The following is a 12,354-nucleotide window of genomic DNA, read 5'->3' on the forward strand; positions in this document are numbered from 1 at the left end:
TTGCAATTTGCGGCCTGTGCGGCCCTGGAGCCGGGACCTCGAGTGGACACCTTGGCCGGGTGGCAGTTTCACAACAGCGGCCTTTGGTGACTGGGTGGAGTCGGACTGCCGGATCGGTGCGACTATCGGCCTACATTTCGCTGTGGTCGCTTCCTACCACTAAGCGGAGCGGAACAAGTGCATGCCCGGGGTGGCAGTTCCACGACTCTCCGGTGATTGCCTCTGCCTTCGACGGTGAGCTGCCCGAACGCCGCCCGTAACTCGCCCTGATTCCTGCGGGCTGCTCCCGGATTTTCGCGGGCGCTGGTCCGTGGTGGGGACGACTGTTGCCCGTGACTACATAACGGATACATTTTTGGTCTGCCTCCGGAACCCTGTTTGCCAGCGACATGGACCTTGATGCGCTTGCCCCTGGGTCCCGGTCCCAATACGGGTTGGACCTACCCGGCGGCCATCTTGTCACGATGAAGTCTACCATCCTGTCCACCAGGTCACAGCAGGATCGGGAGTGTGCGACTCTGGGGAGCGTAGCGGAGCGATCGCAGAGAGCTGTGCTGGGGTACTGGGACCTTCTCGAGGCTCTCGGTGCCCTTCATTCCACCTTGCTTCATGGCGTTTGGGTATTGGGGAGTAGGCTTGATGGTGTGGCATCAGCGTTGGGACAGTTGCGGCCTGCCTGTCCTCCGATACACAGGGACTTCCTGCACTGCACTCAGGACGACAACATCGGGGCCACCCCTGTGCCTAGTGACCAGCTGGAAACTCCGGACAGTCTACTATTGTGTGATCGGCTGGCTGTGGGTCTGATCTGTCCCGGAGGTATTGGACCTGAGTGGGGGGGGGTGGCCTTGTCCGGTGTGCGGCCTCCGGCGACCCTGGGAAAACTCAAGCAACGGTTGTCTACTCTGGCTGATTCCGCCTTCCTGGACCTTGTGTGCAGTGCAGATCCTGGGGCAGCACTGGGAAAGACGTTCCTCCATAATGCTGACTGGGTTGGTACTCAGAGACTTCCACCCCACCGGGGTGCGTCGCTTCCTGGTCGTTTTTGGACGCTCCTTTACCGTGTAGCATTGGACATGGCGCCGGGTCGAGGGGTATGCATGGGCGGATTTGCCAAGAGTGGCCAAGGATAAGAATGCTCTTTCAGTGGTGGTCGGCTAATAGGCGGGCGGGCTCGGGGTTGCGTGCTCTCATGGTATAACTGTCGGTATAGTAGGTGCAAAATGCTCCCCATCTTTCTTTGACATGGTCGATTTTGTGTTGCTCACTGTTTGCTTTGGGGGAAACATAATGTGCGGGAGGGAGACGCCGGGGGCATGTTTTGAAGGCCCTCCTCTAGTTTATTAATACTCTCTCTACCCCCCCCTTCTGGTGGGGTTCTTTTCTTACTCCTTTTTCCCTGTTTCTTCTATATTTCGGGTCTGGTTCCAGGGCGACAGGCACACTGCTGGGGGGGGGGGCCGTACTCATCTGCAGAGGTGCAGGGTGGGGGGTTGGGGGAGGGGATTCTTTAGTCTTTAATCTCTTTTTTCCATGGCCTCCTTTTTCTTCTCTGATTCTTCTTGTTTTCTCTTTTCTGGGATCAGCGTGGTACACCTCCTTTGTTGTGAATCGTTGCCTTTTTATGTGTGCCACAATTTCCGGGGTGTTCTCTGGGCTTTAGGGCAGGGGACTGCAGGCGCAGCTGGGCATGATATTCTTCCCCATCCTGAATTTCCTGTGTCTGCGCCATTGATCCAATAGATTGCTGTTTATTGCTTACGTTTATCATTCTGCCTGCCTCTTATCGCTGTTGGGAAATTGTTCGGCACCTGATCCTTCGTTCTTTTTCCATTATAAAATGAAAACCCTTTTTATCCTGGTGTCCTACCTGCGCTCTTCACTGGCCAGACTATATTAGCATGAAGATTCTGCTCCCCGAGGTGCTGCCTGTGTTAACATTTGATCTCTGTTGCTCTGACTGCTTAGCGGCCGGCCCCGGGGGGTTGTAGGCCCATACTTGTTATTGATTGAAATCTCAATAAAGGTTTTTCAACAAAAAAAAAAAAAGAATGACTTGGGCCCGGTCGCGTCTGATCTTCTTTAGCACTCTGGTCTGAAGTGGTATAGGCGGAAAGGTGCACAACAGACCGCATCTCCACTCGCGACGAAAAGAGTCGTCGAGCGAGTGCCGCTTTGGAAATTCCAACGCACAAAATTGATGACATTGCGCGTTCTCTTCAGTGGCGAATAGATCTAACCAAGGCTCTCCCCACTGTTGAAAGAAACCTTGCACCACCTCCAAGTGAAGACGCCATTCGTGATCCATTATGCACCTGCGGCTGAGTTCGTCCGCCCTGGTGTTCAGAGAACCTGCCAGGTGTTGAACCACCAAGGAAATGCCCTGATGTTCCAGCCATGGCAGCCTGACCTAGGGTCCACGAACCCACCCCACCCTGTATGTTGCAATACCACATGGCGGTGGTGTTGTCCATGAACACCTGCACTACTCTTCACTGGACAGAGGAACAGAATGCCTTCAGTGCAAGACGAATCGCCCGGAGCTCCAGAAGGATGATGTGAAGCCCGGACTCCGCCAGACACCAGAGGCCTCTGATCTCCGCCTCTCTCATGTGGCCGCCCCATCCCAGAAGGGAGGCATCTGTCACCAGAGTGTGGTCTGGTCGGGGAAGGGAGAGGGACCTGCCATTGACCCAATCCTGGTTTCTGAGCCACCACTGCAGCTGTTGAGCAGTGCCCTATGAGATCTGGACGCAATCGGACAGATTCCCCTGATGCTGCGCCCACTGGAACTTCAGGTCCCACTGCAGAGCCCGCATATGCCGCCTGGCATGATCGACCAGCAGTATGCAGGAGGCCATGAGGCCCAGCAGCCTCAGGGTCATTCTGACAGAAACCAGGGATAAAGGCTGAAAGATCGGAATCGTAGCCCGGAATCGTAGCCCGAATATCCCGGACTCACTGTTCAGGAGGATTGACCCGAAACAGCGTCGTGTCCAGAACCGCTCTGATGGCGGAGGAGCTTCTGAGAGGGAATCAGGTGTGACTTTGGCACATTGATGGAGAACCCCAGCAAATGCAGGCGGTCGGCCGTAGTCTGGAGGTGGGAAACGACTGTCTGGGGCGAGCCCGCCTTCATTCGTCGAGATAGGGGAAAACTGAAACCCCTGATCTGCGCAGATGAGCTGCGACCACCGCCATCACTTTCGTGAACACCCGAGGGGCTCTGGTAAGGCCTAAGTGGAGCACGGTGAACTGAAAGTGCTCGTGGCCTACCGTGAACCGCAGGTAACGCCGCTGGGCCGGCAGGACGGGGATGTGAAAATAAGCGTCCTGCAAGTCCAACGCTACCATGCAGTCTTAAGGTCGAGGGCAGGCAAGACCTGAAAAAGCATCGACATCTTGAACTTCTCCTTCCGGAGGAAGCGGTTGACGTTCCTGAGATCCAAGATAGGACGCTGGCCTTTGTCCTTCTTGGGCACCAGAAAGTAGTGGGAATAGCAACCACGACCTGCTTCTAGGACAGGAACTTGCTTGATGGCTCCATTGGCCAGGAGTGCCGAAACCTCCTGTTGGAGAAGGGCCAGATGATCCTCTGACATGCGATGGTACTGAGGTGGCATGGATGGAGGGGTAGTCTCGAAGGGGAGGGATTAGCCCCTTAGGACTATTTGCAAAACCCACCTGTCCGACGTGATGGTGCACCAGTGAGGGAGGTGATGGCGAATCCTGCCACTCACTGGCGATTGGTGGCCCTGAAAGGTTGGACTAGTAGGGTTTGGAGGCTGCTGCCGAGGGGGGCTGTTGGTGGACTGGCCCGCCCGCTGGCCCCCAGACCCACGGCGGTGGTTTCCACGTCCCCGGCCGCACAGGGGCTTAACAGCTTGCGCCGGCCTGTGGCTCTGGGCGGGACATGGCGGGGCACCCCTTCCATAGCCAAGAAAGGGGCGAAAAGCCGACTGTGCAGGGCGGGTGGTGGAGTGGCCCAAGGACTTGGGCGTAGTCCGAGAGTCCTTAAAGTACTCCAGTGCGTTGTCTGCCTTTTCGCCAAACAGGTGATGGCCATCAAAAGGCATGTCCATAAGAGTGGATAGGACATCCCCTGAAAAAGCAGTCGACCTCAACCAGGCGTAGCATTGAAGGGCTACCGGCGTGGAAATCGTCCTATCTAGCGAGTCGGCGGTATCCAGTCCACAGCGAATGGTAAACTTTGCTGTGACTCTCCCTTCGGCAACTGCATGGAATAGTATGGCCCGGGCCTCCTCCGAGTACTGGGGCAGCACTTGCGCCACCATATCCCACACGGAGTGGGTGTAACGGCCCAACAGACATGCAGTGTTTACCGACCGCAGTCCCGAGCTGGAGGAAGAAAACATCTTGTGTCCAAGGTGGTCCAGCTTTTTGGATTTCCTATCCGGTGGTGCGTTAGGGAATGCGCCTTTTGAGGTGGAGGCTTGGACCACCAAGCTCTCAGGGGTGGGGTGTTGGGAGAGGAAAGTGGGGTCAACCGGGGCCGGGCAGTGACATCTGGCAATCATCCCATCCACAGGAGCCCCTCTGTTGGGCCTTGACCAGGTGCCCAAAAGGATGTTAGTTACGGCTTCATTAAACGGCAGCAGGGGCTCTGAAGAACTCGCTGCCGGTTGAAGCACCTCTGTCAGGAGGTTAGTCCTGACCGCCACTGTAGGGAGCTCAAGGTTGAGAGCCTCGGCCGCCCTACGCAATACCACTGCCTTAGACGTTTCCTGCTCCGTAGCTACGGTAGGAGGAGACAACATGCCAAGCTCTGGTGAGCTATCCAAACCACTGGCTTCCCCCAGTTCCTCTCTCCAGTCCGGTTCGTAACCCAACTGGTCAGTCAAAGGGTCTCTAGACCCCTCCCAGTCCTCCTCACCTTCCTCTTGTTGCCAATCTGGTCTAAAAGAGCCAGGGTAGAACAAGGGCACAAAAGTACGTGTCGGCGTCGGTCCGGCTCCGTGTCTACATCAGGGTAGAGGCTGGGGTCGACGCTGGCTGGGGACACAACCGGCGTAGTCTGCTAACGTGGTGCTGGTAGAATCGGCGCCGGGGGAGATGTAATCAGGTCAACCAGCGCCAATACGGATCCAGGCCTGGATCCAAGGGGACCCTGCGGTGCCGTGGGCCGGAGCCGCAGGCGTTGGAGGCCCAGGGCACACAGCCGAGTCCGCGGGGCCCGAAGATGCACCGGCGGAGTCGGGCTGCCCCAAGATGGCATGCATCGCTTCTTCAAATTGGCTAAGCTGGACAGGGGTCGCTCCGGGTTTCGGGAAAGGGGGAACTCTGAATCGACCCTTCAGGCTCTGCATGCGGAGCCGCGAGAGGGGCACCACCCGCATGCCTCGTCGCGTCGGCCGACTGACGGGTAGAAGTCGAAGAGCGACGATGCTTCTTCGACTTCTTGTGCTTCGACTTACCTGAGGAGTGCGAAGATTTGGACAATGACTAGTGGTGGTGGCTCAGAGCGGACTGTCGGGCCTCAAGAAGCTTTTGGGACCACTCCCGTAAAGACTTCTGAATCATGGTTTGGCAGTCAGAGCATGACTTGGGGTCATGATCGCGCTCCAGGCAAAACAGGCACATGCGGTGCGGATCCATCACTGACATCAGTCGGCTACAGGAACCACAAGCCTTGAAACTGGGCATCCTTGATGTGCACCAGGAGTCGAAGACTCAAAAACAGTGTCGACAAAAGTTGACAAACAGTTAGTCAAAATGTGACTAGAGGTACTGCTCTCTCCGGATCTGTGCTGGCTAGCGCGGAAAACACAAGAACTGACGTCAGCGCGCGAGGGCGGCGTCTAAGTAGCTACCGCGATGTCATCCCGGCGACCCCGATGCCAAAGTCGAACGCGGAGCCAACCGCCGCCAGGGGTACTGCTGACTAATAGACTTTCCTGATCCAGTCTGACGTCTGGGGGTAATTTTAAGGTAAGGAATCTATAACTAATTGTTTCTTTCGGATTTGTGAGTTACTGGTGGCTCTATTGTGTACAGCCCAGCCTACAAAATTAGAAGCTTTTGCTTGGTTACATTTTTATATCTGTACTAGAATTGAAAAATGTGTATTGGAGAAGGGATGTGTGTATTTTTAGAACTCATAAGCTAATATTTGAAAAGAAATACTCAAATTTGCAAAATATATTTAAAGCTGATATTTGAGTGATACAAAATGGAGCATGAACGATTTATTACTCATAGTATGACACTGGTGCCAGGGGCATTGCAGCTATGGCTATTATGTATTATATATGTATAGGCTATCCAAATTGATACTCTTTTTATATTACTCCTGGCAACACTGCCTGATTCACTGACGTAATCACTGCTTACAATCTTACAAGAGGTGGCCAATAATGTAATCTTGTCTGACATGGTCGCTATTACAACATTAATATTGTTAGCAGTTTAGGGTGATTTTCATTGAACATAAGTAGTTCTGATTACAGAAAAGATTGGAGGCCCTTGATCCACATCGAGCCTATATTACACCTTAAACAGTCAACGTATTCTACCATGGAGCATAGGATAGCTGCCCTAGCTGCAGATGTGGATTTTTATAACATGTTTTGCACATGCATAACTGTGAGAACCCACTAGGAAATAATTATAGAAGCACTTAAGGAAGTTACAAATGGACTGCACGCTAGAGATATGTTTGCTAGGCTCTTATACAGGTCCTACAACTTAGTATTTTCAGATGGCAACGTAAAACGCTGCTACCCATAGAAATAAAAAGGGATTGAGAAAACCCAAGTTTCTACGAGCCCAGAATACAAACGTAAAAAATAAAAAAATATGAAAGGGTAACCAGGATATTGAATAACATGAGAAATTAGAAGACCACAAGTAGCTAAGCGAGTAGCCAGTGGCCCTGAGTCGAGTAAAAATAACATGGTGAGCATTAAGATCTGAAGTACAGGAACTGGATATCGAGTAAAGTTAACGTAGTTGTTTTTGTTTATGTTTTAGAATTGTGATTGTTTGTACATAAAGAAACGGGAATAAGAAAATCTTGAAACTGGAATTTTACTAAAAGAACTTGATGACAATTTACTGAATGCAAAATGGCTACTGAAATAATTAAATATTATTACTATTACATTAAAACCTATCTCTGTAATATATAATAAACAGCTTTGTAAAACAATAAGAACTTGAGTTGTGAAGGATCAGATCTAGTTAGGAATTAATCAGGCCATCCATCACTGATTTGGGTAGTAGTAATAAACGTTTTCTTAATCGTATTATATGCATATTGGCATTGCATCCTGCATAAGCACTAGTTATTTATTTTTATTTATTGAAGTAACAGTCCACATGGCCTCCTCTGACTTAAATTTATTGCACTGCTGCATACTGGTCGGCGGGGTTTGCTTATTGACACCAGAATCTGAGGTGTTAAACTTTAGACTACTGTTAGGAATAAAGTAAAGTTAGAAATATAAACAGACATTCAGGAGTAATGGGAACTTGTGTTAGAATATTTAACCCCTGTTACAGTTCCCTCTAAAATGCTCTGTTTTTCTCAGATGTTGACTTGAAAGTGGAAGATGCCACTTCTCCAGAGAAGGATGAAGCACCACAAATAAACGTTGGTATGTTGAATGCAGGACAGCGATTTGACTATGTGCTGCAGGAGACACCAATCGAAAGCTTTAATGAATATTTGTTTGCGCTACAAAGTCATCTATGCTACTGGTAAGTGCTTTACTCTAAACTTAATCTTCAGAATGCCCATTTTACCCTTTGTTTTGTAATACTGTACTTGTTGGTCAGTTGCACTGCAGTTGCAACATGGTAATTTCTCAGTTCATAATTCTTTAATCTGATGATATTCTTGTAGAAAATAAACACTGCACTATGGAAAAACTCGTCAACAGACTGTGTTGTGGTGGGAAGCCGCGAGTCCCAAGATTCAGAATCCAGAAGATAGTCCCCAAACTCTGATCGCACTGATTCTTTTCCCTCCTTCAGCAGGAGCGAAAAGAAGAACCTTGCATTGTAGACGTGGCAGAGAAGAAGCCAATACATGTCTATCTTTTTCATTGTCCTGAGACCACACTTAATTTCTAGATATTCTTTTGTGAGGTCTCATTGATCAGAATAGGAATGTTACTTGGTATCTTGTAGGATCATAACTGCCAAGCAGTTACCCATTAGAAAATAAAAATATTCCTTGGGCAGTTTTTAACTGGACACTTTCTATAAGCTACCGCTAATTATATTAAAGTAAGAGCAGCACACTTTAGCTCTCCAAGATTGAAAACCAGATAAAAACATGTCAGTCAGTCAAATATTCTTTATTCGGTTCTTTTTACAACCATAAAAGAAGACATCAAAAGTTAAAACAAGCGACAAAGGATAGGTAATAAAATGCATCATAATAAAATTAATAGTCGGCAATATATACTAAAAGAATAAGATGGTGTTTCATCACATAGCAACAAATGGCAAGGTTCCATGTAAGAACAAAGATTACAATTTGTGACAGTAATCATAGGTTAACAGAGACAAAACAAATATAAATACTAAAAACAAACTCTGTATCCCCAAAAACCATGATATTCAGAGGCAATTCATTAGGGATCAAATAAAACCAAAAAAAACATAGGACATGTGACCGTACATTAGCAAATAAGTAAGATCATTTCCCAACTAAGTTCCAGAAACAGACTGCTGTAGAAATATATCTATACACCATTAAACATGTATATTCGTTGTTCAAAGGTTGGAGATGATATAAGGCCAGCCTACACTTCCTAATATTTAAAAATCTTGATAAGAGGATAATAAAATCCATCCTCAGTTTAGTGTAGAGTCGACAGAAGAACAAAAAGTGCAACATGTTCTGAGTTGATTTAGAGTCACACAGGCATGGTTTGAGTTCAGCATCACAATAGACTTTACGAGGATAAGAGACCAAGAAATATGCGATGCTGAACCTAAATCTAATGAGGTAAAACATTTTTGAATGACCAAAAACAAAGGAGAGATAAGGCTCTACACATGGGAACCTACTAAAGGCAAATATTACAGAACTCTCTTTTTCCCAGTCTCCAGACACTCACTGGTCGTCTTTAAGAAAAATAAATGATCCCCTTTCAACTGTGTTTTTGAAACCTTGGCAATCCGTTCAGGGTTATAAAAACAATCCACCATCCCCACTGTTTCCAGCTACCTTTGTATGTAAATGAACCATAGTATCTTCTGCATATGATCAAGGCTGAAGCAGTCCAGTATTATTTCACAATTTGAGGGCTGGCTCATCTTTTGCCCATACTGAGTGCCATAGCAAAGTTGGCGCAATTTGTATACGGTGAGTTAAAGGAATCAGACCAATTTCATTATGACAAAAAATTATTGGGAGGCTACTTGGGACTGTTAGTAATAGTCTAAGGAAATTATTCTCCACAGCCTGGAGGCGAGTCGGATTACAAAAGCCCCACACTCTAGCCCCATGCAAAGTTACAGAGCACTAGCGAGCCTTATAGATGTTAATTATTGAATGCCTCCAAATTTTGGTTGAAACTACTAACCCTGGTTTCAACTAAATGATGCCAAGTACCTTTCTGGTCAAAGGGGATACCTAAGTATGAAAAAGTTGGAACATAAGACAATGTCTCATTATTGATAAACCATGATTTTAATGGGGTGGGGGGAGATTTGCCTACAACCATTGCATAAGATTTGGCCGTATTGGTCTTAGGGCCAAGATCAGACATAAAATTGTTAAATCTAGTGACGAGCATTTGCAGGCCCACACCGGTTCTAGACATCAACACACAATCATCGGCTTAGAGTAACACTGGCATATTTCTGGTGCCTATCTTGGGAACATCAGCATGCCCTTGGTTCATATAACTTTCCAAGTCATTAATGTAAAGACAGAATAAAACAGGGGCAAGCACGCACCCTTGACGTACCCCACTGTTCATTTTGATGGGAGGGGTGAATTCCCCATCCGCCCCATACCTGACCCTCCCTGTCACATCCTGATGTATCGGTGCTAAGAAATGAACTAAAGATGTGTCTATGCCCAGATCCAGCATTTTTTTCCATCGCTCCACCCAGTCGAATGCCGATGTATGTTCCATAAAACCCAAGTAGAGAGAGCCTTTTTTTTTTTTTCTTTTAAACAATTTTTATTAACACAAACAGAAAATAAAGGTACACCTTTCGTCAGTACAGGTTTCATCCGTGTGGTACATTTTGTTGTCATATTAATCAATTTCTGACATTTTGTTAAAACTGTTGTACAATTACCTCCAAGCCTATGTAGCCATCACCCGTCGCCATGTTATAGTTAGCTGTACATTTCACTCGTAAAAAACCAATGAAATTCCCCCATTATAGTTAGTGCAGGCAACTATAACTCACGCGACCGCAATCCTCTGCTGATGCTAATACTGTATTTAGACACTTATTTGCCCATGTCTTCTTCCATTAAATTTTAGCTATACATATATTACAAATATTTTTTTTTCATAAAGACACATATGTCATCAGCAGAAGATTGCGGTCGCGTGAGTTATAGTTGCCTGCACTAACTATAACGGGGGAATTTCATTGGTTTTTTACGAGTGAAATGTACAGCTAACTATAACATGTGTGAAACCTATGGTTTTTTCAGTGAATTTGCAAGGTTTTTTAAATGCTAATTCCTAACTATAACGTGTGTGAAACCTATGGTTTTTTCAGTGAATTTGTACGGTTTTTTAAATGCTAAGTTACTTTACGCCATTTGTGGCGTGCGCGCCCAGTTAACGCAGTTCGTACCGTGCGCGCACAGTGAGCACGCGGTGCGCTTTGCGCACCGCGCGCCCACTTTACGCAGTTAGTGCCGTGCACGCACGGTGGTCACGCGGTGCGCTGCGCGCACCGCGTGCCCACGTTATGCGGGATGGGCCATGTACGCACGATGCGCTTTGCGCACATTTGTTAATTTCATACCGCTTATATGCCATGCACAAATGGTGCCCTTCGGGCACCATTTGCACACAGGGTGGGGAGAATGTGGATAATTTTTTTTTTTTTTTTTAATTTTTACCATACGGTAAGCGTAATCGGCGATTTTCCGAAATTTTTTTTTAATTTTTTTTGGACTTGGGGGTTGTTTGGGGACCCCTATATCAATGCTGGGTGGTTAGGATCTCAAGAAACTGCCTCTTTAGACATTTTTGGGCTTCGTTTTTGCTGCCCAACTCAGAGAGCGAGAGAGAAAATGGCGGCCGCCGCTTCCTGGTTTCGACCGATTCGAATGTTTACTAAGATCTAAGAGCCAATCAAAATCGCGCTCGCGCACGCCACCGTACGCGTACGGTAAGCTTACGGTAAGCGCACCGTAAGCTGCCACAGATATATATATTGATTTAAAGGCTATTTTCTCAGAATCTACTGAACAGATTTACACCAAACCTACAAAAGGCACTTCCTTGACCTGAGGACTACCTCTCTGCCAAATTTCAAGTAATTCTGTTCAGCCGTTCGGGCTGTAGCTGTGTCTAAAGGTCCTATGGAAAAATGCATGGGAAAAACGCGTTTTGGGACCCCCGTTTTATCTCAGCCCCCGCTTGACGAATCCCCCCGAGACTTTCAGGGTAGGAGCAGAGCGTAGCGCCCCACCTATTTTGAAAAATTCGCGAGGATTCGTCGACCGGCGCCAAAGTTATTCAAAATAGAATGTTGCGGATTTCCTATGGAAACGTGGTCCTAACTATAACTACCTACTGGCGACCGCCAGTAGGTAATATATATATATATATATGTGTGTGTGTGTGTGTGTGTATGTGTGTGCGTGTGTGTGTGTGTATATATATATATATACACATATGTGTGTATATAAACACACACACAATAGCATCAGCCTCCGAGCTGGGAGCCCCCGTGAAGAAACATCACACACCAGAAAAATGCTGAAGCTCAGTTTTATAACACCATGCATTTTATTCCTTGAATCAGCAGTGTCAATGCATTCTTAAATAAACGCGATTTGAAAAAACTATTTAAAAATGCACTGCACAAATGAACTGAGAATAACCACTAGTGTGTGAACGCACTTTATGCTTGATTTTTGAAACTTTCACTGCAGTTCAACGGAATGGTGGACTAGTTCCAGTGCATTTTGGGATGTGTAGGACTGTGAACTACTAGTCATGTGATAGCCTCTATTATATATTATGCAGTTACCTGATTGTGTAAAAGTCGCTCACCTGTGACCAAGGCTCATTGTAGAGCTGAAACACGTTAGGTAAACAGTGGTCTGCCACTGCTGATTCAAGGAATAAAACACATGGTGTTTTGAAAGTGTGCTTCAGCATTTTTCTGGTGAGCAGT

General features: G+C 47.4%; 1 protein-coding gene across 3 annotated transcripts in view; it reads left to right on the plus strand.

Moving 5' to 3' along the window:
- The window catches only part of DDHD2 (DDHD domain containing 2), a 539,107-nt gene that overhangs the window by 398,849 nt on the left and 127,904 nt on the right, over window positions 1–12,354 (plus strand). For all 3 annotated transcript variants that reach the window (XM_085633751.1, XM_085633749.1, XM_085633750.1), the window contains exon 16: window positions 7,551–7,719. In XM_085633751.1, the coding sequence (XP_085489877.1) occupies window positions 7,551–7,719 (169 nt within the window). The remainder of the gene's footprint in view (window positions 1–7,550; window positions 7,720–12,354) is intronic.

Source organism: Triturus cristatus, chromosome 11 (assembly GCF_964204655.1).
Source record: "Triturus cristatus chromosome 11, aTriCri1.1, whole genome shotgun sequence".
Lineage (NCBI taxonomy): Eukaryota > Metazoa > Chordata > Amphibia > Caudata > Salamandridae > Triturus > Triturus cristatus.